We start from the raw sequence: 23,575 nt of genomic DNA, 5'->3' as shown, positions 1-23,575 counted from the left end.
CAGGTGCCTCGGTCGCAGGTGGCAGGGTGGCGAGGGGAGGGGGCTCCTCGCTCTCGGGCTGTGGGAGCCCCTCATCCGCTTTCCGCCTCGACCGCCCTCCGCCACCAGCCCCCGCCCGCGCGTCCCCGCCGCCCATCACCGCGCAGCGCCCACAACGCCCCCCGCCGGCGGCTGCCGCACCTGCAGCCCATTCTGCGCTCCCTGCCCGCCGCCGCCGCCGCCGCCGCTCCAGCTCCGGCGCCACGGACGCCCCTGGGCTGCGCAGCGAGTGCGCTCCGGTGCCAGACCCGTCGGTAGACACCCCGGAACCGGGTGACCCTCGAGTCCCGCTCCTGCACCCAACGTCCCCAAAGATGAACGTGCGGAGGGTGGAGAGCATCTCTGCTCAGCTGGAGGAGGCGTGCTCCACAGGCGGTAGGATGCGCTGAGCATGCGAAAGGGCGCCCCGCTTCCTCCCTCCTCCCGGGCAAGCCGAGACCAGGACCCCTTCCCAGATGGGGACGCTTTGCGCCTTTGCTGCATGAGAGAGTGGCCTGGGCGGGACTGGGAAGGGGAGGCGGGCGCAGAGGGAGTGGGGGTGCGCAGGCGAGGGGGTGCACGCATGGTCCAGGTCCAGGAAGAAGAGATGTTTGAAGTGTGTGTGAAAGTCGCCGGTGGCGGAGTCCCCGGCCCTCCTGTGCCTACTTTTGCCTTCTCTGAAAATCCCCCGTGTTGTTTATGCATCTGGCAGGTGACTTCAGACCACACCGTTCTGTCCCCTAACACCTGGGGGTAAATGCGCTGAAATAGGATCCATCCTCTCCCTCCGCCTCGCCTTAATGCCCCCAAACGTTTCATTAAAACTGTTTTCTGCCCCTGGTAATAGACAGGCGGATGCTTCCCGGGTCAGGTTCTTCAGAGGGAGCGCGTGTCTCTTTGGATTGCCAGATACAGTTTGGAGTGTTCAGGAAAATGGTCCTCGGTGGCACCTGGAGATAACCGACACACAGCTCAGCCTTGGGGAGGTACTGGGCGCTCAGGTGCCGGCGCTGGGCCTTCGGAGTCTCATGCACTCTGTGAAAGCAGGGACAGGACGTTCTCTGAAGAGTTCAGGGAGATCCATAGTAACACAGGGGACCAGACTCCTAGTCCCCCAACGAAGTGCCTTGGGTTGAATCAGTTTGTTGTTAGGGGGCTCAGATGTGTGCAGGTTTTTAGAAGAGCCATAAATAGAGTGAAGGTGGCTGTAGGGGACATGAGAGTAACTAAGGGCTGGATGTTCCCCAGATTATGTAAGACGAGGGGGTCACACACATGGCTGCAGCTATAGTTTGGATTTACAGGATGAAAAACTTGGGTGTGAGGGATGCAGAGTTGCAAGGGAAGGGGTATTTCCACATTCTACCCGGATATTGTTCAGGGAAATGGAGTCACGTCAACAAATTTGCGTCTATCACTCTAATTCAGACATTGAGAAATGGACAGGTTACTTCCTCCCCGCCCCTCCCCCCCAATAGTTAAGGTCACTGTAACTGGGAGGGCACTATTCCTATTTGAGGGCCAAATTTTAAAGAGAAGAGTCTTGACCCTTGATCCTGGAAAAGAAATTTATGACCACCACCTTTAAAGCCCCCTCTATGATGCGTACTGTTGTTTAGTTCTGGTTTCATTCACGCCAATAGCCCCCACTCATTGTAAACCAATTATGTCCAGGATAGAGCTTATGAGGAATGCTCCTAATTCCTAAGGGATTGAATTTTTCCAGAATGGCATACGTGTAGAGGGCTGAGTAGTTGTTTAGTTCTCAGGGTCTCTGTCTTTGCAGTTCCTTTGATTAAGAATAGGGCAAGGAGCCAGCTGTTCTTTTAGGAACTGCACGCATGTCCCAGGCAAAGATTGGAAACTCAAATCAGATGAGGTTGCAGGAACATAAGTCTGGGTACAAGGGGCGGCTTGCGTTGTTCAGCTGCTTGGTGATAACAGCTCTTCAGGAGGGCCCAGCCCTCAGTTGTCCAGATGGAGAGTGAATCAGCATGTCCAGTCCATTCACAGGGCCACAGGTGGCCATATCCTCTAGTTGTTAGATAAAATGAGAAAAATGAAATCTCATGTGAGGAGCTTGACCCATTAAAAATATTTTTAGTACATATCTAGGATCAGTATGCATTCATTGTTCCCTCGGAGAATGGAAAGATGTTGATTTATATCTTGGCCAAGGTGAGACCCAAAGTGAAGAGTTTTCTGGCTTGAATTGATTTGACACCTTTTTCGTTAATTGTATTCACATGATTTTAGAATTCATTGTCATATTAGAAGAATAATGAAAAAAGTAGCTTGGAGCGTCTTATTATTATTGTTGTTGTTGTTGTTGTTTCTAGGTTAACGTTAGAGAATGATCCCCGAATACGTACTCTATATTATTTTCAACAAACATATACTTTAGTACTTTGGTTGTTTGTTCTTAGGGATAGGGTGGTCTTTACTAAGCCTGGATAATAAGAAAAGATCGAAGATGGCCATTTATAAAGGTTTGTACTCTATTTTCAGTTCTTGCTTTAAAACAATAACTCTTGATCTTTTGTTTGCTTTCAAATAAATGGAACATTTCCATAACTTCTATCATGACCAACATAGGTTTGCCTTGAATATCTCTCTCTTTGATGGCATTTTATAAAATGACTTCATTGGAATTTAAACAAAATTTAGCTGGAGGATCAGAATGAGAGGACTGTATGAAGATGAAACAGAAATTAGGAACTGGAGAAGTGGGTGTATGTATGTGTGTGTACACATGTCCATGTGGGTGCCTTGAACATATGTGTATTTTATGACCTGTCTCTAAAGCCAGAAATACTATGAAAATGGTTTGTTGGTAGACAAAGGAGAAAACCACAAGAGAAGGAAAGTAAAGGGAGAAATGGAGGACAGATGGGCACAGGGTTGAGTTGACTTGCTAAAATTTTATAATAATATAGCTCAAAAAAGTGCTCTCTTCTCAACAGGTAGTACATTTAATATGCTAACTGGTCAACACCACTTCTAAGTCACTGTAGTTGAAGCATTGTACATGCTACAGGGTACAGAAGACGGACACCTTGTAAATAAGTACATACAAGTAGCAAGGGTTTCTTACCAACTGCAGTGCTCAGTTTTCCCCGGCTCTCATCGGCTTCCAAATTAACCCCAAAACCTGCCCAGAATGTATTTTTCGTGACATTGTTTATTCCTATTATTTTTGCTCCCCTGCAATAGAATCAAATATAAGACAACTACCACTGGAGAGACAGAGGGAAATGATAATTCAACAGTATATTTGAAAGAGAACCAGAAATAAGGTCAGAGGAAAAAACCTACAGAATTAGTCATTGGTGTCCTTAATTTGTGCCATCTAACTTAGGGATGGCAGATGCCCTGTGATGTCATCTACAAGTAAGAGTGGGAGGGAGATGTGTGTTTCAGTTGTTGTCAGAGGAGGTCATTGAAGGATGTGCCTGCTGGTTTGCCATCGCCCCCTCCCCTGTCGTTGGAACTGTGCGCTCCACCCAACAGTCCCACAGCCACAACCATTTTTAAGGGCACAGCCTTGAGAGAGCAATAGCCGTTGAGTCCATTTGGATGGTACACATGACTGAACCCAGGGAAGATTCTGGTGGGTGGGGTCAGAGGTCCACTTGTTTTGTGGCCACCCAAGACGAGCCTCCTAAGTAAGTCCTCTTGCATCTCAAACCTGCCACCTGCCAGTCTGGGTGGTCTGCCCTTTTCCTCAGTGTCTCCTTGCTCGCCTTGTATAGGGACCAGCTTCAGATTTCACCTGGGAAGCTCCTGTGTTGGGTAACCAACAATAGAGCAAAAGAGCCCTTCAATATTGAATTGTTGTTTGATGGATGTCTCCTGGCCCCGGCTTATGTTTTGTGTTTATTAAGGATAAGGCAAACTGAAACTAGTAACTCCACAAGGGTAGTAGTGAAAAGTCTGTTGACTCTGAACCCAGGAAAAGTTTTTTATTGCACAAGGCATTACTCTCTTTTTGTCGTTTAATGTGAGAAGGTACTAAACAAATGATAGGATGAGGTGTTAAAATTCAGCAGTTCTCTCCTTGCTATAGTGTTTTTGTTTGTTTGTTTGCTTTTTTTGGAGGGGGGGTGCTAATGCAGAGTTTCAAAAAATAAAGCTATGAGTGGTTTTGAAATTAATGAGCCACGCGATATAAAACATGTGTGTGAGATTTCAGCAGAATTGTGGACCAGAGAGTGGCTGAATCTTTTGAGGATATGTTTCTGGCCTTAAACTATATGGTCCCTCTTGCTCTTTTTTTTTGTCCTTTTATTTGCTTTCCTTATCCCCACTGGTTTTCTGAAACATGTGGATAATATTGCTTTTCAATATTTCATAGCAGAGTATGCTTGCTTACTGACTAGCCTCCCTTCTTAGGGACTATTTCAAGTAGATTAAAGTATGTGTGTTTTTGGAGGGGAGCTTGGAGCAGGAAGAGTGAGTGCTTAATTTGTTCAATGGGCCTTCACCATCCTTAACACTGTTTTAAGGTTATATAATTTCACCTGTCATTACAAGCTTATTCACCCCTGGGCCTTGATTCACCTACTTATTTTATTTTTTTTAAATGTTTTATTTGGTTAAATGCCCTGATGTTCTTTCCTCAATTCACATTGCCTGAACTCACACAATGCTTCATGCTGTTAATCAACACTCCTTGGCAGACTGTGAACTCTGAGAGCAGAGCTGTTGTGCTTTGCTCACTACTGTATCCCCGGCATCTAGATCAAGTCTGACACATAACATTTGCTCAACAACAGATATTGGTTGAATGAGTGAAATCTCCTCACTTGTATTCTGTGACTGGCTTATTCTATTTCCTCCTATTCTTCTCACGTCTCTTCTCCTGACCCTTCTTTCTTTCATGATCCAGTTTGTGCAACTTTTTACCAAGTTCTGTCTTATTTTCCTTCTCTTTCTGAACTCCCTCTCTAATCAAGCTGTAGTTTTGATGCACGTTACCTTGATGCTGAGGTCTCTTGAGTCTGGAGCTCTGGCCCAGGCCTTTTCCAAAATACCAGATGGGCATTTCCATGCCCTATTGGTCAGACCCATCAGCAAGTTTTATCAGCGCCTCAGAGTCGGGCTGTCAGAAAAGGCATGCCGTATCTCTTAAGAACACTTTGTTGTCCAAATTGGGCTAATGGTGCCATTATTCTTGAGGCATGCAGTTAAAAATTAAAGCAAACTTGTTTCTTTCCCCATGGTACTTCCCACCTTCGTCATTTGTGCCCCTTCCATGTGGAATCAGTCACCACACCTTACAGATTCTCTTCTAGATTTTATGTCTAGCTCCTCCTCCAGTTCCTATTGTATTACTCAAGGTTATATCCTTAGCACTTACCAAGCCATCCTGGTTATTTCCTATTTGCATGAAGTGCCACTCCCCACTCACAACCAAATAAATTTACTAAAACCTGGTTTGAGTCAGATTGATCTCCAGTGCAAACATTACTAATACCTTCCCATTACTTATAGAACTAAAAATACTATTTTCTTAGCTTGTAGTTAAGGCTCCCACAGTATAGCAAAAGTCCTCCATCCCACCCTTATCTTCCATGACTCTTCTAGGTCTGTACCTTTTCCTGCTAAACTGTTTCCAGTCCCCAGACATACCCTATGCTGTGCCTACTGCTTAGAATGAACATCCTGCCCCAAAGTTACCCACTGAACATAGATGAGTGTTCAATATCGAACACACCCTTGAAGACTCATTTCAAGTGCATGGTCTTTTTCATGTAGCCTTACTGACTTCTCCCTGCCTCCTCCCCAAAGAATTATGCTCAGAATTTTCATAGGCCATTTTCCTTTTATTTTGACCTATATCTGAATGACAAGGCAGAATAAGCTATGAATATTTGTCTCATTTGCATTTTTAAGTTGTAACTCCATGACAGCAAGTGCCATACATGAATTACTCATTTTTGTACCCCATCCTATTGGCTGGCAAAATGCTTCACAAGATAGTAGGTGCTTAGAACATAGTTAATTGAATTTAAATAACTGCCCAGTGGTAGACCCATCCAAGACCCCAAATTACAATTCCTATTTGATGGCTTGTTAAATCATGTACCAGAAGGGACTTGCTTTTTGGTTCCCTTCTTTTCCATCCAGGTTAGTGAATAAAGTAATACGACACCAAGTGCTCCTCTGAACTGAGCATGCTATTGCATCTGTCATGCATGGCTATGAGAGTTTACAGTGTTTTTAGGTAGAATTTGCAAGTGCCCAGTGTTTTCTGTGTATTTACAGCCATAGTCAGTTGTCTTTGGAATGAAACTATGATTCACCCTCATCCTTTCAGACCGATTACTTCCAGGATGCATAGTCCAAGGGATCTCCCCCAAGTGAGCGATTGTCACCTCTCCTGATTTTCCTCCAAGTAAAAGAGTGGGAAGATTAGTTGCGTACTCCTTCTGCATCATGATGCTGATTGTTCACCCTAGTCTGAGTTCATGTTACAGAGAGTGGAGCTCCCTAACAGTTCTCAATCCAGAGCCTACATGGCCACACCACCTTGTCTCCTATCATTAGTACATCTTCATCATTATCTTCACCTGATGGCAAATCCTTTCACTGTAGCCATGGCTGTGGAAAGGAATGGAAACATTAAAAATCTAGGACATCACTCAATGTATACACATCCATTTCCTTAGGGGCATTTTCTTTCCTATCAGACTTCACAGACAGAGTCAGGCTGAGTTGGGAGGGAAGTAGGAGGGAAGGGAAAAACCGTGGCAGGGGTGACATGAGATGAGGTTCAGCCCTATCACTGTCCCCACGGTGGCCCAGTCTCTTCACGATTGGCTGCTCTACGTGCATGCATTAGCACATAGCATTAGAAAGTCTCAAAAAGGAGAGACTCTCAATATTTAAACATTACAGTCTCCAGTCACTCTGACAATCTAAGGGATAATTTAAACAGGGATATAGATACACAATTTGTGATATTGAGCAGTTGACCTTAATGCCCAATCTTAGGGCTGATTTTCCCTCCTGAATGAACACAGCCAGAGTGGTTGAATGGCTCTCCCATTGGAAATGCGTTGTCAGTTTCAATACCCTGTGGATATATTACTGACCTTTTAGGAAGTTCCCTCTCCTACATAGTCTACCCCACTTATTTAGGGAAAAATGAGTAGTCAACCCATTTCACAACAACAGTTTATAGCTTTTTGGTTACCTGAAATTTGGATTGGCTCAGGGAAATGTCCCCCTGTGTATTCAGGCAGCATCTGCTCATGAATAGTAAATAAAAAGCCTTTGCAGAATTCGAACTGACATTTTTTTATAGGCCTTTAACTTTAAAAAGGTTTTGGAGGAAAAATAGACTTTCATCTCCAGATGTCAACACTTCTTAATATTTTGAAGGATCCTTTGAGTAAAACAGTTTATTTATGAAATGACATTATCTGCAGCCCAAATGGGAATCAAAATCAGATTGGACTGATATAGTAACTACTGCAGTGTAATGACTATGCTTGCTACCTTCTCCTCTCTCTATTCCCCTCTCTCTCTCTTTCTCTCTCTCTGTCCCTCCCACTCTCATCTTCATTATAATACCATCTGCACATTGTGTTTACAGATGCTAAGGTGTCCCCCAGAATGTCCCCAAATATGTTTATTGTTAAAGAGAAGACATGAATTCCAAATGTCTTCATGAATTTCATAATAAAATTGGGTGAAAATAGCTCATTTAACTATTAAAATAATCTGCATCTCAGAGTGGATATTCTGCCAGGGGAATTATTTGGGGCTGTAACTTTTGGTAATTTAATGATTTTCATTAGACTAGCATAAGAAAAAAACTTATAAAATGTTGGTATAGCCCCGTGGTCGGCAAACTGCGGTTCGCGAGTCACATGCGGCTCTTTGGCCCCTTGAGTGTGGCTCTTCCTAAGCCTTAGGAGTACCCTAATTAAGATAATAACAATGTACCTACCTATATAGTTTAAGTTTAAAAAATTTGGCTCTCAAAAGAAATTTCAATCGTTGTACTGTTGATATTTGGCTCTGTTGACTAATGAGTTTGCCGACCACTGGTATAGCCCATACCTTTTAGCCATATTTCATGTATGGTAAGTGCTCCAGAGATGTGTTGAATAGATTTTCATATAATATTTTCATATTTTATACTATGGTTAGGTACCCTAAGGGTGGGAATGTACTCTTGTGGTCCAACCCATCCCATCATTGTGCAAAGTAATTGATGCTCAGGTCATCATCTTGTTGTGTCTGCAATGCATATGAGAAACAAACAAAGAAAGCAAGACCGAAAATACACACACAACCCAACAATATGATAGAAATGGCAAACAGACATTTCAAAAATAGATCTGTCAAACCCACTGTGAGAAAAAGTTTAATTTGGAGAGAAGTTTAATTTAGAGAAAATTTATTTAATTTAGAAAGTTGAGGACATGGAGAATAGCCATTGAGCATTATGCTGCTGTTTCTCTTTCTTCTATAAAATGTTCACCATGGTGTGCACTTGTAGGTGGAGGGATTCTGTAATGATAAGATTCACTTAGCAAATATTTCCAGAGAAACTACTTGGTGCTAGGTTGAGTGACATGTAGAGTTTGTCTCCAGAGCACTTACTGTTTATTCAATAGATAATTACTGAGGATGCACCAGATACAGTAAGTCTTCACTGAAGTCAATAGGTTTTTGTAAACTGTGATTTTAAGCAAAACAACATATAACAAAACCAATTTTGCCATAGGCTAATTTATATAAACAAGAGTTAAATTTCTAAGGAATAGTTCTGGTCACAACTTCTTAATATGGACCCAAAACACATTTAATATTAGACATTGATGTAAATATGAGATATGTATATCTATTTAAGAAAGATTAATAAAAGCAAGTCAGATAAAGATTTTCCAACCTGCTGATTCCAGTTGAGGGTCGTGTGGGTGGAGTCTATCTGGCAATGCAGGGTGCAAGGCAGGAGCACAGGGTGGAGAGCATGGCCTTCCATCGCAGGGCCAGTCACACACACCCACACTCACTCAGACTGGGACAGTTTAGACATGCCCATTCATCCCACATGCACATCTTCATGATGTGGGAGGAAACCGGAGGACCTGGAGAAAACCCAGGCAGACGTGGGGAGAACATACAAACTTCACAGACAGTGGCCCTGCTGGGGAATCCGTTCGTTTTTTCTTCTCACTGATGTTATTATAAAATAGCATTAAAAGAAATGATATTATTTGAGGGCTTGCTGTATTTATATAGAGGAGAGGCGAAAAGAAATAACTCAACATGTATATTATAAAACATTCGCTGTCATACAGAGGTAAGGATAAGGTGAGATGGATGTTGAAAGGCAAAATTACTTTCAGTGCCATTCTTATCCAAGCAGACACAATGATATTGAACTTGACCTTTCTTTCTTTGGGGTCTCTTGAAATTCTGTATTTGTTCTTCTTGCCTTCTCTCCATTTTTCCATCTGTAATATGTGTTTATATGTCACCTGCTTAGAGACATTGTGACATTATCTAAAGCCACTTTAAAGATATTTAAAACATATGATTCTAGCAGTCTATGAATACAGGAACGTTTTTCATAAAACAAATATGATTTTCAATCTTGGAGAGTATAACATGAGGAACAATTTCTGTTTAAAGCTAGTCTTAAAGGAATTGAAAGTGCCCAGTTCTCTTAATGCCAGTTGGATCAATGTACCAGTAAAGGTAAAGGCATTTCCAATTAGTGTAGGGTTTGTAAAATGAAATTGAGTATTACTCTAATTTTTAATTTTAATTTTGTAGAATCAATCATTTATCCTGGGAATAGTATTATACCCGATCTAATATTGGGGCCACTTGTGAAAATTAGATTCACCTAAACCTTTCTCACATCTTTCCCAAGAATCCTTAAATCACGTCCCATGTCATCTGTTTTCCAAAACTCCTTTTAATTTGAGGCTGACTCTCTTCCTACTGAGAGGCACAGTATTACTGCAATCTGTTCCCCATTCCCTTTCCTCTCGTGGTCCGGTTTCATCAGTTTCCTGCTGAAGTTGTGACCTCGGAGGGAGCTGGCACAGGCCCTGAAACACAGGTGCATTAATGTGTAGGTTGAGGAGAGAAAGATCTTGGGCAGCGAGAATAAAACAATGAGAGTTCAGAACCAGACATTGAGAAACATGGGAAAAAGGAGGGTGGAAATTGTAAAATACAGCAGTATGCAGGGACATAGACTGAATCAATGTTCCCACCCTATGTTTATAGGATAAGCCAATTATTTGTTGGTGTCATTGTAAGATAGTTTTTAAAAAGGCAACACCTCTAAGCTAAAAAAGCTGGAAGGTAATAAATACTGGTTATTCTGATGTGATTTAAATACCAGATTGACAGCTAAGTCCTGTAAACCCTCCTAGTTAAGTTAAATTTGTGGATGTAGATTCCAAATGAAAGCTAGTCATTAAAAATACCTTCAGAATTATTGTTAATCTGTTAGGATAAATACTGATGATGCAAAATCTACAAAGATTACAGTGGGAAGATTGAACTGTGAAATGATGTGTTATATACATTGCAACTTAAAATAATTATGTTTATCCTTGGATCCCTGAATATGAGATTGTAGCTTTTCATAAATATCATTAGAATAGAATTTCGGATCTCAAGCAGTGACAATTATACATTCAATTTTAGTGTAATCTGTGTTCTGGTAGTTTTAGAAATAGTTTTGAGGACATTATTCAATAGTTATCTATTCAAATCACATTAATCAATTACCTACGATAGGAGAGATACTGCTAGCAATTATTTCAGAATATAAAAAGGCATGCTACTTGTTTAGAGTGTAGGAATTAAGGTTTTAAATCATATTTGACTTCTCCACCCCAGAATTGTACTTGACTTAAATTACATATTAATTAAGTGGAGCATGTTAGCTTGCCTCACTTTCAAAGACCCCTGCTAAATACCTTCATTGGATCCTGGCATATGTTCTTGATGGAAGAACTCAGTAGCTGCTGGTGGGAACTGGGTGTAAAACCGGGGAAACGTGACGGTGGGGGAAGAAATCGGAGAGGAGAATGGTATTGAGATTGATGCCTGGCCCATGGTGGTCATGCATGTCAATTACTGGGGAATAAGAGTTTCAAGAGCCAGAGCTGGTTAACAGTGAATTGCTACAGAACATTAATGGTGGATGAAGAATGGAGCCTCAGGATCAGAAGCTGGAGTCAGAATTAGGGTTCAGATATTGTGTCTACTACTGTGTGACTAAGCCATGTGACCTCCCTGTAGCTTAGTTTCTTTATGAATGGCCTCTGCCTGTAGCATTCTTGCCCATTGGCTTGCTTCCCCCTTTATTCAGGTCTCTATTACAGCTGTACATCTCTGATGACTTTATCTAAAATAAATCCCACTTGTGTCTCTGTCCCTTATCCTACTTTACTCTCCTTGATAGATTTCATATACTCCCTTGAACAAAAAATAATTATATATACTATACTATTATAATATTTATGTATGTTAGAATACTATTCGTGTATATACTATGCACTATTCATGCACACATACCTTTTTTACTATTTATTTACTTACTATCCTCTTAAAATTTACTCATTGTGTGCTAAATAGTAAATCAAAGAAGAGGACTCATTTTCACAGATGACATTAATGATAATGTATATAAAGTGCTCGATACCATGCCTAATAGATAGGGCCTGATAAATGTAAATTGTGGTAATTTCTATTATTTGGAGGGGGGAGGTGAGAAAAAGTACTTTAATCCTGAGGATGGGAAGTCAGGAGGGTGGTGAGGAGGGAGAGAGTTGTGAACAAGGGCATTTGCCCCTGGAAGGGGTAACTCTTGTCCTCTAACACTGAAGGGAAGAGGAGGCCACCCAGGGTGACCAACTGGGGATGCCCCTGTTGAGGAACTGGGCTGTGAGCCTCCAGTTGTATTTAGAGGGTTAGTGAGGCAGCATTTCAGTAGGTGGTGTGAAAGAATTTGTGGGGACAGCAGTGTGACTAGAGTAGATGGCTGCCTGAGAGGTATTGAGGCTGACAAACAAAACTGGGCAGAGGCTAAGGAATGTGGATTTGAATTTGAATGTGGGCAAGAATTTAAGATTTCTGAGACAGATGATGGCATAATCACAGTGACCCATAGGAAGACTGCCTTGTCCTGCTGCAAAGGAAAGATGTGATGGGGGTGGGGGGTGGGGGTTAGATGCAGAGGGTGGCTGAGAAGACACTGCACCTATCTAGGTGGGCATGGCCAGGCTAGAGGGTGCCCATGGGGAAGAAAACAACTCAGGCACAGAGAGTGCATTGTGGATGGCCTTTGTACTGATTGGAGTGTGGAGCTAAGTGGGAGATCAAGGAGGAGCAGAGTCGGGTATGTGCTATGTGCCTGCCCTCAAACTTTGGTGACCAAGTGAAGGCCTTTGCTCCTGGTGACGGGAAGTTATTATCCAGAATACATAAGGAAATTATATGTCTGGCTGCATGTGTGTAAGGTCAGAAAAATGGAATTCAACATTATATTTGGTGTACTAGAGGAGTACCTGGTAAGAGGGACACTAGATAGTTATTTATTGATAACTACTAGTAAATTGAGGCATAAAGGGGCTAAGGCACTTGCCCATTTTCCTGCCTGCACAGGGTGGGGTGGGGAAGACTGAAGAGTGGCAGTCTGTAATCAACCGAAGAACTTACATGCACATATCCATAGCTCATGGACATAGACAATAGGGTGGTGAAGGCCTAGGGTGGGGTGTGGGGGCAGGCTGGAGGGGGTCAATGAGGGGAAAAGGGGGACTTATGTAATACTTTCTTTTAAAAATATATATATTTTTATTGATTTCAGAGAGGAAGGGAGAGGGAGAGAGAGATAGAAACATCAACGATGAGAGAGAACCATTGATCAGCTGCCTCCTGCACGCCCCCAACTGGGGATCAAGCCCGCAACCCGGGCATATGTCCTTGACTGGAATCGAACCTGGGACCCTTCAGTCCACAGTCCAATGCTCTATCCACTGAGCCAAACCAGCTAGGGCTGTAATACTTTCAACAATAAAGAATAATAATAAAAAAAAGAGTGGCATTCTGGGCAGGCCTGATCTTGTTCTGGGAGAGTGGGGCTCAGCCCAGCAGAGAGAGTGCTGATGCCCACTTTGGTGGTTAGTGGGTTAAAGGGCAAAGGACCTGGATATCCACATCACATCCCAAGTAAATGAATAGCCAAAGCAAGTGCTCAGTCACTTGGATCCTGCATGGGAGAAAGAGCATTGATACCCAGCCTTGTGGGTTGGGAGAAAAGCCATTAGTACTTGAGGGTTTAGAATAACAAGGAAGTAACCTGCAACGCCTCCCTGAGCCTGAGTTGAAGGGCTGATGGGGTGGTTAATGTGGGGAAGAGTGTATGGGCAGATGGGGCATTGAAAGGGTGTTGCACGGGCCGCTTTTGAAGGATGTTGTCACATGCACATACATGATTTTCATTCAGAGAGGATTCCACTTTCATAGCTGCCCACCTTCCCCTCCCCCACTGCTTCATCCTGCATTCGTTTCTCCAACCCATCCTATAGACATCGGGCACAGACAATCTTGTTGAAACTAACTAACTGAAAATATATAGCATTATTGCAAGCCAAGAACTCCAGCCATGCTCCATCCTGCCAGAATAAGTCATGAACTCTGTTAATACTGTTTCTTAATGAATACAGTTTTAATTAATTGTTTAGTATCTGCCAACCTGGAGTAAAGAGACTGTGCACACTGCCAGGACCTAAAGGGGCAATCAAATATGTGTTGACCAATGGAGAATGAAGTGCTTTTAAATGACCTGATAATAAAGCAATCGGATATTGTCATAACTATTAGGTAAGCCTCATAATTCTGCCACCATGAAATGCAATGAGTAAGCACTTAGGGAGTTCAAAGAAATGTTCTCTCTCACTCTCTGGGTCTCAGGACACATTTCAACTTAACTTTGCTCCAATCAATTCATTTATTTAGCACATTTTATAAATCAAACATTGTGCTGGATGCATGGGGGATGCAAGTATCTCCTCCTCTGTCCTCACAGATGGCTAGCAAGGAAGAAATACCTTCCACAGTGCAATAGCAGCATGCTGAGAATTTCAGAGCAGTGAGCAAAGGATGCTATAGGAACATATGGGAAATGTTAATGTGATTTAGGGGTTAGGAATTAATTCCTAAAGGAAGTAGGAATTAAGTTGACAGATGATTGACACTGAGAGATAAGAATAACAGAGTAGGGAACATACTTGAATGACTGAAGAGAGCCCAAACGTGAGAGAGAGGGAGAAATCTGAAAAGGTAGATACAATGACAGATGGTTCAGTGTTGGAGTTTTATTATTATTAAGTATTTACACTTTATCTCAAGGGCAATGAGAAATGATAGGAGGTTTTAAGCAGGGGATGCAATAACCAAATAGCCACATCTCAACTTCTGGCCATGGTCCCTACACTTGGAAAAGCATAAAGCAGTTATCCCAATGACAGGAAAACTGTGGATCATGTTCTGGTGGGATCTGTAATCATTTTCTCTCTTTTTTTTTTTTCTATTTACCTTTTCTCATCTGCTTTGCCTAACCTCAGAAATCTGGCTTTGGTCTGTTATTAAAAACTCATTGCTAGCCCTTTAATGACTAGGTCAGCAGTCTCCAAAGTGCTTTGGAGAGCAAACGATATATTTCATCATAAATTCTACACAGAGTATACACTAGTTATTAACAAAGCATAACTTCTTTCTTTCTGTAGATAATAATAAACATTATGGAAATAGTAATAGCAAACTCAAAATGGATTATCCCAGTAAACTCATGTGAAAGCATTTGTATTTATCCTTGACTATTGTAAAGAGAAAAGACTGATACACTAGACCCATGGTCAGCAAACTGCGGCTCGCGAGCCACATGCGGCTCTTTGGCCCCTTGAGTGTGGCTCTTCCTAAGCCTTAGGAGTACCCTAGTATGGCTCTTCCTAAGCCTTAGGAGTACCCTAATTAAGTTAATAACAATTTACCTACCTATATAGTTTAAGTTTAAAAAATTTGGCTCTCAAAAGAAATTTCAATCGTTGTACTGTTGATATTTGGCTCTGTTAACTAATGAGTTTGCTGACCACTGTACTAGACTTTATAGCCTAGAAAAAGTAGTGAGTGACAAAGAATTACCAACAATGTGCAATTTCATCAATAGTGAACTTCCATATATACTTATGTGAGCACATAAATATCAAGTTTTACGAAGGTAATGTTACCTTGCAATGCTGTTATGAAAGATGTATTCTTCCTAAAGGCTTCAGGCCAGTGGCAGCTGCCCCATCCCAATTCAGAACCTTTCCACATTGTGCGGAATCTGCATTGTCTTGATTTGTTTCTGCCATACTCTATCCTCTTTCTGAGTTTTTCTGTTTCATGCATGATGAAGGTACCAATTCCAGAGAAGCTGCCATTGCTCTATCTACAAGTATCCAAAGAGTTCATGAGACACACATGAGCTTGTGCCCAGTAAATTAAAACAGGTCTAATATAGGTTACTGCCACTAACATATGGGCATTTTCTGAGTCAACCACACAGAGAGGGCATCTGTTATTTCTAGTTCATGGATCCATGCAGTGTGGGTCTGACACCTGCTGATTTGTGGGGGACCTGAGCCAAGATTATCTACCCATCTACAGTGGGTAACCTCTAGTGGAAAATTTCCTACAGGCCTTGCAGGAAGTGATAGTTTATATCAAAAAATGCTGAGCAGAAACCTTTTAAAGATCCCGGGTTACATGCACATTTGTGTGCCTGAAGTTGGTGGGGTTGCAGAGAAGTGAAAAGTAAAATCTAGTTGGAGATGTTGAGCGAGTGATGACATCAAAATCCCCACAGTAGTAATATGTGTTAACACTGATTTCATTATAGCCTTTCTAATGATGTAAGCAAACATCTTCATATCATGCCTCAGGTTTACTGATCGCAATTGAATCCTCTGGAATTTAGACTCCTTGTGTGTAGAGATTGGCTTTGTTTGCTGTGTGTCCCCTGGGCCTTGAACAGGGCCTGCCAATAGTAGGATTTCCAATATTTATTAAATGAATAAACTATCACAAAAACCAAGCCCCTACATGTTGCTTTTTCATTGGGAGAGAAAAACACTAGGATAAGTAACTTGTGACTCAAGTGATAAAATAGAGGCATGTGCAAAGTCCTGTTGGGGGCAAAGGTGCGACAATAACTACCTGCCTAGGGAAGTAAAGGAAGCATTGCAGAGGAAAAGGGCATCTCAAATAGGTCTTGAGGTTCATCCGTGGAGGAGCGAGAAGGGGATACCTAAGTAAATAAGAACATCCTGTGCCAAAGCTCAGATTTGTGTGGGAATTCAAGCCACATTCAGGGAATGGGGAGAAAGTCCACATGGCCTATATATTGGCAACGGAAGGAAATGTATCCAAATTGAGGCTGGAAGGGTAGATGGTGATAGATCCTTTCAGACCCTTGCATTTATGACTGAGGATTTGAATTAAAATCCTCAAGCAGTGGGAGCTATTGAAGGGTGTTAATCAAGGGGATGACGATAATTGTGTTGTAGAAGGAAACGATGAAGGTAGCTTTGTAGAAGTCAAGGGCACTGGTTGGAAAAGTAGTACAGGCAATGTAGGCAGGAGACCTGAATGAAAGCAGTGTGGCAGACAGAAGAAGGGTGGTAGATTTGAGAGGTGTAGCAGGTATAACCAGTGCATTAACAAGCATTGGAATGAGGATAAGAAAAGCAAAAGTTGAGAAGATGTTCATGTGTTTAGCTGTAATATATATATATTTCAGAGAGGAAGGGAAAGTTAGAGAGAGAGACAGAAACATCAATGATGAGAGAGAATTGAAAGGCTGCTTCCTGCATGCCCCCCACTAGGGATCAAGCCCACAATCCTGGCATGTGCCCTGACCAGGAATTGAACCATGACCACTTGGTTCATAGGTCGATGCTCACCTCTGATATACACCGACCAGGCTTCAGTGAGAAATCTTGAGGATATAGCTGTTTTGGGATTTACTGAGGTTGAGATATTTCTAGAGAATGTAAGAGAAAGCCAGCTTGCAGCTGAAGATATGTACCTAGATCTCAGAAGGGGTTAGAGATACAGATTTAGGAGCCAATGGACTGCAGATAAAACCTTGAGAAGAGAGGGGGGTCACTTAGGGAGAGAACAGAGCTCAGAATGGAATAGTAAGAAGCTGGTTAAAATTAAGTGGCTGCACCAGGGAGTAGGTACCAGCAAAGGAGTCAGAGATGAATCATAAAAGGAAGTAAAAGGAATGACAGCCAAGAGTAGTACTGTGCATGCCAGAGAAGGAAGCTTTTCCAGTGCTTGGTCAATTATTTTAAGTGCTTTGCATGGTAAAGTAAAATGAGAGCTGAAAGGATTGGGTTGAAGCAATTCCAGTGGAGCAGAAGCCAGATTGCAATAGTTTGGGTGTGAGTGAGGAAATGAAGGAGAGCAAATGTGGGCATCTCTTCGGAGAAGTTTAGCTGTTAAGGACAGGGGTGAGATGGAGCAGTTGCTTGAAGGAATAAGTGCTGGAAGATCCATTTTATTGAACAGGAGAAATTTGGACATGTTTGTAGGCATTGACCTTGGAAGGGCAGTGGTTGGGCAGTGGAGAGCAATAGGCTAAAAACACAATAGAGAGAATCATTCTATCACCATTACACCTTGGAGAGCGCTCACTGTGCTGCAACGAAATGCTCTATTTATGTCTTAACTACTTATAAAAATACAGAACATTTTATAGAATGATAATTACTTGAGGATTTCTTACCAAAAATGGATAGTGAACAATTTTACAGAATATTTGCTGCCAGGCTCCTTTACATAAAAGCAATAAAATGTTAACAATAAAGTTGACATGCATTTGCCATCTTCCATGGTCCCTTTCTTATCCCCTTTCCCCTGCTTTACCTAGACTACCATGAATTTGGTGTGTTTCCTTCCCATTCGCTTTAATGTCCTTTTATCTGCACTTAGTATGCCTGCACAGTGTGTCATATGTTTCATGTGTGCCTGAGTTCTTTTGAGCCACAAGAATATTACTCACAGTTCTGGAGACTGGAAGTCTGAGATTAGGGTGGCAGCATGGCCAGGTGAGGGCCCCCTTCCGGGTCACAGATTTCTCATATCTTCACATGGTGAAAGGGGCTAGGGAGCTCTCCGGGGCCTCTTTTATAAGGGTACTAATGCCATTCATGAGGATTCCACCACCCTCAAAGGCCCCACCTACTAACACCATCATCTTGGGGGTTATGAATTTGGGTTAACATTTGAATTTGGGGAGAACACAGACATTCAGACCATAGCAATGTGTGTGTTTTTGAATTTACACAAATGGGATTTTTAAAAACATCATGTTGCCATGGCTCAGGTTTGGCTCAGTGGATGGAGCATTGACTTGTGGACTGGAGGGTCCCAGGTTTGATTCTGGTCAAGGGCACATGCCCAGGTTGTGGGCTCATTCCCCAGTAGGGGACGTTTAGGAGAGAGACAATCAATGATTCTCTGCCATCATTGATGTTTCTATCTCTTTCTGCCTCTCCGTTCCTCTCTGAAATCACTAAAAATATATTTTAAAAAGACATTATGTCTTGGAGGTCTAGCTGCATTGAGATATACATAGCCTACTCTTCCTAAGAGCTGATTATTATTTGTGCAATATTTTATTGCTATGTCTGCTTACTTAAGAGACTGAGTCGTTCTGGGCCAGGGATGTGTTTTGTTTATATTTGTATCCACATTGCCTCAATGTTTATTGGCTAAATGAATAAATGGACAGTAGATGGGTGTGGCTTGGGAAGGAGTATGAACCAGCAAGGCTCTTCCTTGAGACACCAGGAAGTTGGGTTTGGGAAGGACTTCATGCTTGACAGGCTCTATTTGCTGTGAAGCAAAAGGAAATGTAATTTTCTGAGAAGAGGGTGGGGATAAGTGTTTAAGAAGTGTGGTATGGATTTATAACCTTTAGTTTAATTGGGGGGAGATTATCCCAAACCAGAGGCCTGGTGCATGAAATTCATGCACTCGGGGTGGGGGGGGGGTCCCCCTCAGCCTGGCCTGCACCCTCTCGCAGTCTGGGAGCCCGCGGGAGATGTCCAACTGACGGCTTAGTCCTGTGGGGAGCAGGCCTAAGCTGGCAGTCGGGCATCCTTAGTGCTGCTGCAGAGGCAAAAGACACTCCCACCACCTTTGTGCACTTGCCAGCCATGAGCCCAGCTTCTGACTGAGCGGGAGTGCACTGACCACTAGGGGGCAGCTCCTGCATTGAGCGTCTGCCCCATTATGGCAGTGAGTGTCATAACAACCAGTCATTCCGCCATTCGGAAGATTTGATATTAGCCTTTTATTATATAGGATAGTTACTATTTCTACAAGAACCATACAATTAGACTCACTTTGTTTTAGGTTTATAATTGATCACAACTGGAAGACACCCACCAGCCTCTGAAATATTGACTTGTTTCCCTAAATTCTTCTTTCCTACTTTATATGTTCCTTTAACACTGGGGGGAAGTGGTGGTTTGTTCTTTGACTACAGAATATTTTGTGATTAAATCAGTGGTTTCTAGAAAGCCTTCATTTGGTTGTCCCTTGAACTCTTATTGAGAATATATTTATGCTGGATGTGATTAATTGGGCTGTTTAATTTAGTTTAATCTATTTTGCATGTTAATAAAGCACCCTGGCTTAGATGTAAGTTTCAATCTGTGTATGAGTATCATGAAGGCCCTCAAGACTAGCCCAAGGGGCTCTAGAGGCTGTTTCAGGGAATTGGCATTCCTATGCCAACATGACTGTATAATTCATTACTGATCTAAAGGTATTTTTCTCTGGATCCAAAGGGAAAACTTTAATATGGTTCAGCTCATATGTATTTGATATCTGCTCTGGACTATGCATTTTTTCAGGGACTTAGCGGACAAGTAAGAAAATAATCCAAAACTGAAGACCATATTCTTGCTATGATTATACTGTTTATTAGACTTGCAACCTACATTGTAGAGGGCTTGATGTTTATTTGCCCCAATAGGATCAGGGCCTGTGTTAGAATGTACATGTACAACTGAGTTAAATCCTCACCTCTACTTCCTGTAAGTAGAATTCTACAGATACAGGGATTGAAGGTCAGAAAGGTCAAGCAACCTCCTTGAGGTCACACAGCAAGTGTCAGAGATTTCAGATTTAAGTCCATGGACTTCAAAGCCTTTGTTCTTTCTACTCTTAATAGCTATTTTCCAAATTTATATAGAAGACTAATATTTTTGCTATATTAGTTGGAAACAGAGTCATGTGAGTTGAATATTCAACATGGAAATAATAAAAATAAATTCACTAACTATACAAGTGTAAACACACTATCTTGAAATATTGTTGGGATACCCTGGCTTCTAGCTGAGTACGGTGTTACTGAGGCCTGGATCTGGGGTACAGGTTGGTCCTGTCTATTCTTTCTTCCTAATTCCTAGGCCCCCTAACCTCTGTTTTGGTGGTTCATTCAGTCCTTGCTCTTTGAGAGGTATTGAGTATTGCCCCACTTCCCAGAGAGTTTTAGGAGGTGAGGGGGAGTGAGCCTCTAGTAGATCTATTACTTTGTAGTAGATAGAACAATAGGCTGCTCCAAATGTTTATGTTTTAATCTCTGGAACCTGTGGCTGCTACTTAATGTGGCTGTTACTTTATATGGAGATAGGAATTTTGCAGATGTGTTTAAGGATCTTAATATGAAAAGTATCCTGGATTATAGAATGGGCACAATTTAAGCACTTGAGATGTACAGTCAATACTTACTGGGTAATTAAAGGTGGAGATCCTTTCCTAGTTGTAGCCAGAGGGATGCCACTAATGAAGATGTCACCAATGGTCAGAGAGATGCAAACTTGTTGCTTTGAAGATGGATGAAGGGAACCACCGGCCATGGAATGTGGGTGGCCTCCTGTAGCTGGAAAGACAAACAGGTTCATCCCTAGAGCCCCCAGAAAGGAATCCAGCTCTACTAACACCTAGTGTCATGAGGCTGTAAGGAGTTTAAGATTGATAACTGCGAGGTGTTTATCCAGCACACATTGACTGTTTAACAAATGGTCATAGTGATGAGGCAGGTGTTCTAAAAGTGTTGGAAGCCTCTTAATTATTTGAGTGGAAAATCACCTGGTTTATGAGCATCAACAACTGGATTCCTGGAAAGAGATATAATTTATCTCCCATGAAAGCTAAACTCTCTTCTTCTGAGAAATAGAGGTGAAATATACAGTAATGGCCAACAGACTTGTCTGGTAGTCACATTCAGGTCTTAGAGTGAGACTGCCATAAGTTGAATCCCAGTTTCATCACATTACTTTGTGAATCCATTGTCCTTACCTGTTAAGTGAGTTAATAATAATATGGACCTCTTAGGAAATTGTATAGATAAGAATTATATGGGATAATATGTAAGCTTTTAGCTATAGCAATTACCAAGGAAGTATTGGCTATATATATTAAGGAACTTTATGACTCAATCAAACATAGTAATTTATATAAACCTTTTATAATTTATGATATCTTTGGCTGACCATATATATCATCTGGCTCTTTAAATATCCTAGTTGTGATTGGTGATAATACCCTTTTAAAAGATTAGGAAATTGGGGATCAGTGAGCTGAATTGATCTTCTCAAGGTCATAGTAAGTGGAAATGGACTCTAACCAAGCCTTCTAATTCCAATTCTCTTATTCTCACTTATTAATTCGACATACTTCTTGAGCACAAACTATATGCTGAGACACTAGGCAATTTGTTGGCATGCAGCAATCACTAAGACAAGTCTCTCTTATCTTGAGGTCTTTAAAAAAATTTTTTTTGATATTTTTATTGATTTCAGAGAGAAAGGGAGAGGGAGAGATAGATAGAAACATCAATGATGAGAGAGAATCATTGATTGGCTGCCTCCTGCACACCCCTTACTGGGATGGAGCTCACAATGCTAGCATGTGCCCTTGACCAGAATTGAACCCGGGACCCTTCAGTCTGCAGGCCAACGCTCTATCCGCTGAGCCAAACCAGCTAGGGCCCTGAGGTCTTTAAATACAACTGGCCTCTTGATATTAAAACCAATTATTTTCATGATTATTACACAATGAAGTTGATGACTGTCATTAGAGACGATATCAGGGGAAATGAAACCTTTCCAGATAGTTCTCTCTAAAGAAATAATATTTAATTAGAAGGAGAAGAGTTAGGAAGGCTATAGAGGATGGAAAAAAGGAATTCCATGTGGTGGAATCCCCCAGGAGAGAAAGTCTGGAGGTAGAAATGAAATGAAGTCTTTAAGTTGAAAGAAATCCAGTATGGCTGCAGTGGAGTAAGGGGAAGATGGATGAGAGATGACTCAAGAGGAATTAGAAAAATGCACACTAGAGATGAATAACCACTATCTTAAGGACTCAAGGCATTTGCTTAAGGGCAGGAGGAGCTACCAGTGGAGAAGTAGGATCAGATTCACAGTTAACATATAACTGCCAAAATGGGGAGGGGGGGAGAGGCAGAAGAGGGTGTAGGGGGGATAAATGGTGATGAAAAGAAACTTGACTTGGGGTGGTGAAGACACAATACAATATACAAATAATGTGTTATACAATTGTACACCTGAAGCCTATATACTTTTATTAACCGATATCACCTGAATAAATTAAATAAAAAAGGAAAAAAAAAATAGCCCTGGCTTGGGGACTTGGTTGATTGGAGCATCATCCCATGCACCAAAAGGTTGTGGGTTTGTTTTTTGGTCAGGGCGTATACCTAGGTTGCGGGTTCAATCCTCTGTCAGGGAGCATAAGGTAGACCACCAGTTAATGTTTCTCTCTCACATCAATGATCCCCGCCCCCGCACTCCTCTCTCTCTCAAATCAATAAAAACATATTCTCAGGTAAGGATTAAAAAATATATATTTTAATTAGATTATGGAGAAGCAATAGTGGAGGAAAGAGGAAAGGGGTAGAGGAATAGAGTAGGGACCCTGGGACAATATCCTGAAGAACACTTTGCATTGTGAGTATGGAGGAAATTATTTGCAATTATAGGTGATCTACTCCAAATCTAAACTGTGGAGTTAACATAATTACGAATATAATATAGAGGATAACAGACTGCTTTCTGCAGAAAGAAGAAAAACTCGTTTTTCTAATTCAGAGGCCCTGTCCAAGGACTGCTTGGCTAAATGGTATAGACATCTATAATAACAAAAGTGTAATATGCTAATTAGACCAGATGTCCTACCAGACGTCCTTCCTTCCCAACAAAGTGGCAGCAGGCAGGGGCTGTGGCAGAGGCCCCCGGCCGTGGCAGTATTGGGCATGGGCCAGGGCCAAGACCCTTGTACAAATGTCGTGCCTTGGGCCTCTAGTCTATATATATAAAAAGCTAATATGTTAAGTGTACATCCAACTGGTAGCTATGATGTGCACTGACCACCAGGGGACAGACGCTCAACACAGGAGCTGCCAAGCTGCAGTGACTTGTCAATGGTG

At 41.9% G+C, this 23,575-nt stretch overlaps 1 protein-coding gene across 3 annotated transcripts in view; it reads left to right on the top strand.

The window, feature by feature from the left end:
• The first annotated feature begins 202 nt into the window (after positions 1-202).
• KCNIP4 (potassium voltage-gated channel interacting protein 4) overlaps positions 203-23,575 on the top strand; it is a 953,844-nt gene continuing 930,471 nt past the window's right edge. For all 3 annotated transcript variants that reach the window (XM_036330079.1, XM_036330059.1, XM_036330049.1), the window contains exon 1: positions 203-414. In XM_036330079.1, coding sequence (XP_036185972.1) covers positions 354-414 — 61 coding nt within the window. In that variant the 5' untranslated portion in view covers positions 203-353. The remainder of the gene's footprint in view (positions 415-23,575) is intronic.

The sequence above is a fragment of the Myotis myotis genome, unplaced genomic scaffold (assembly GCF_014108235.1).
Source record: "Myotis myotis isolate mMyoMyo1 unplaced genomic scaffold, mMyoMyo1.p scaffold_m19_p_1, whole genome shotgun sequence".
Lineage (NCBI taxonomy): Eukaryota > Metazoa > Chordata > Mammalia > Chiroptera > Vespertilionidae > Myotis > Myotis myotis.
This window is presented reverse-complemented; position numbering and strand designations above follow the sequence as displayed.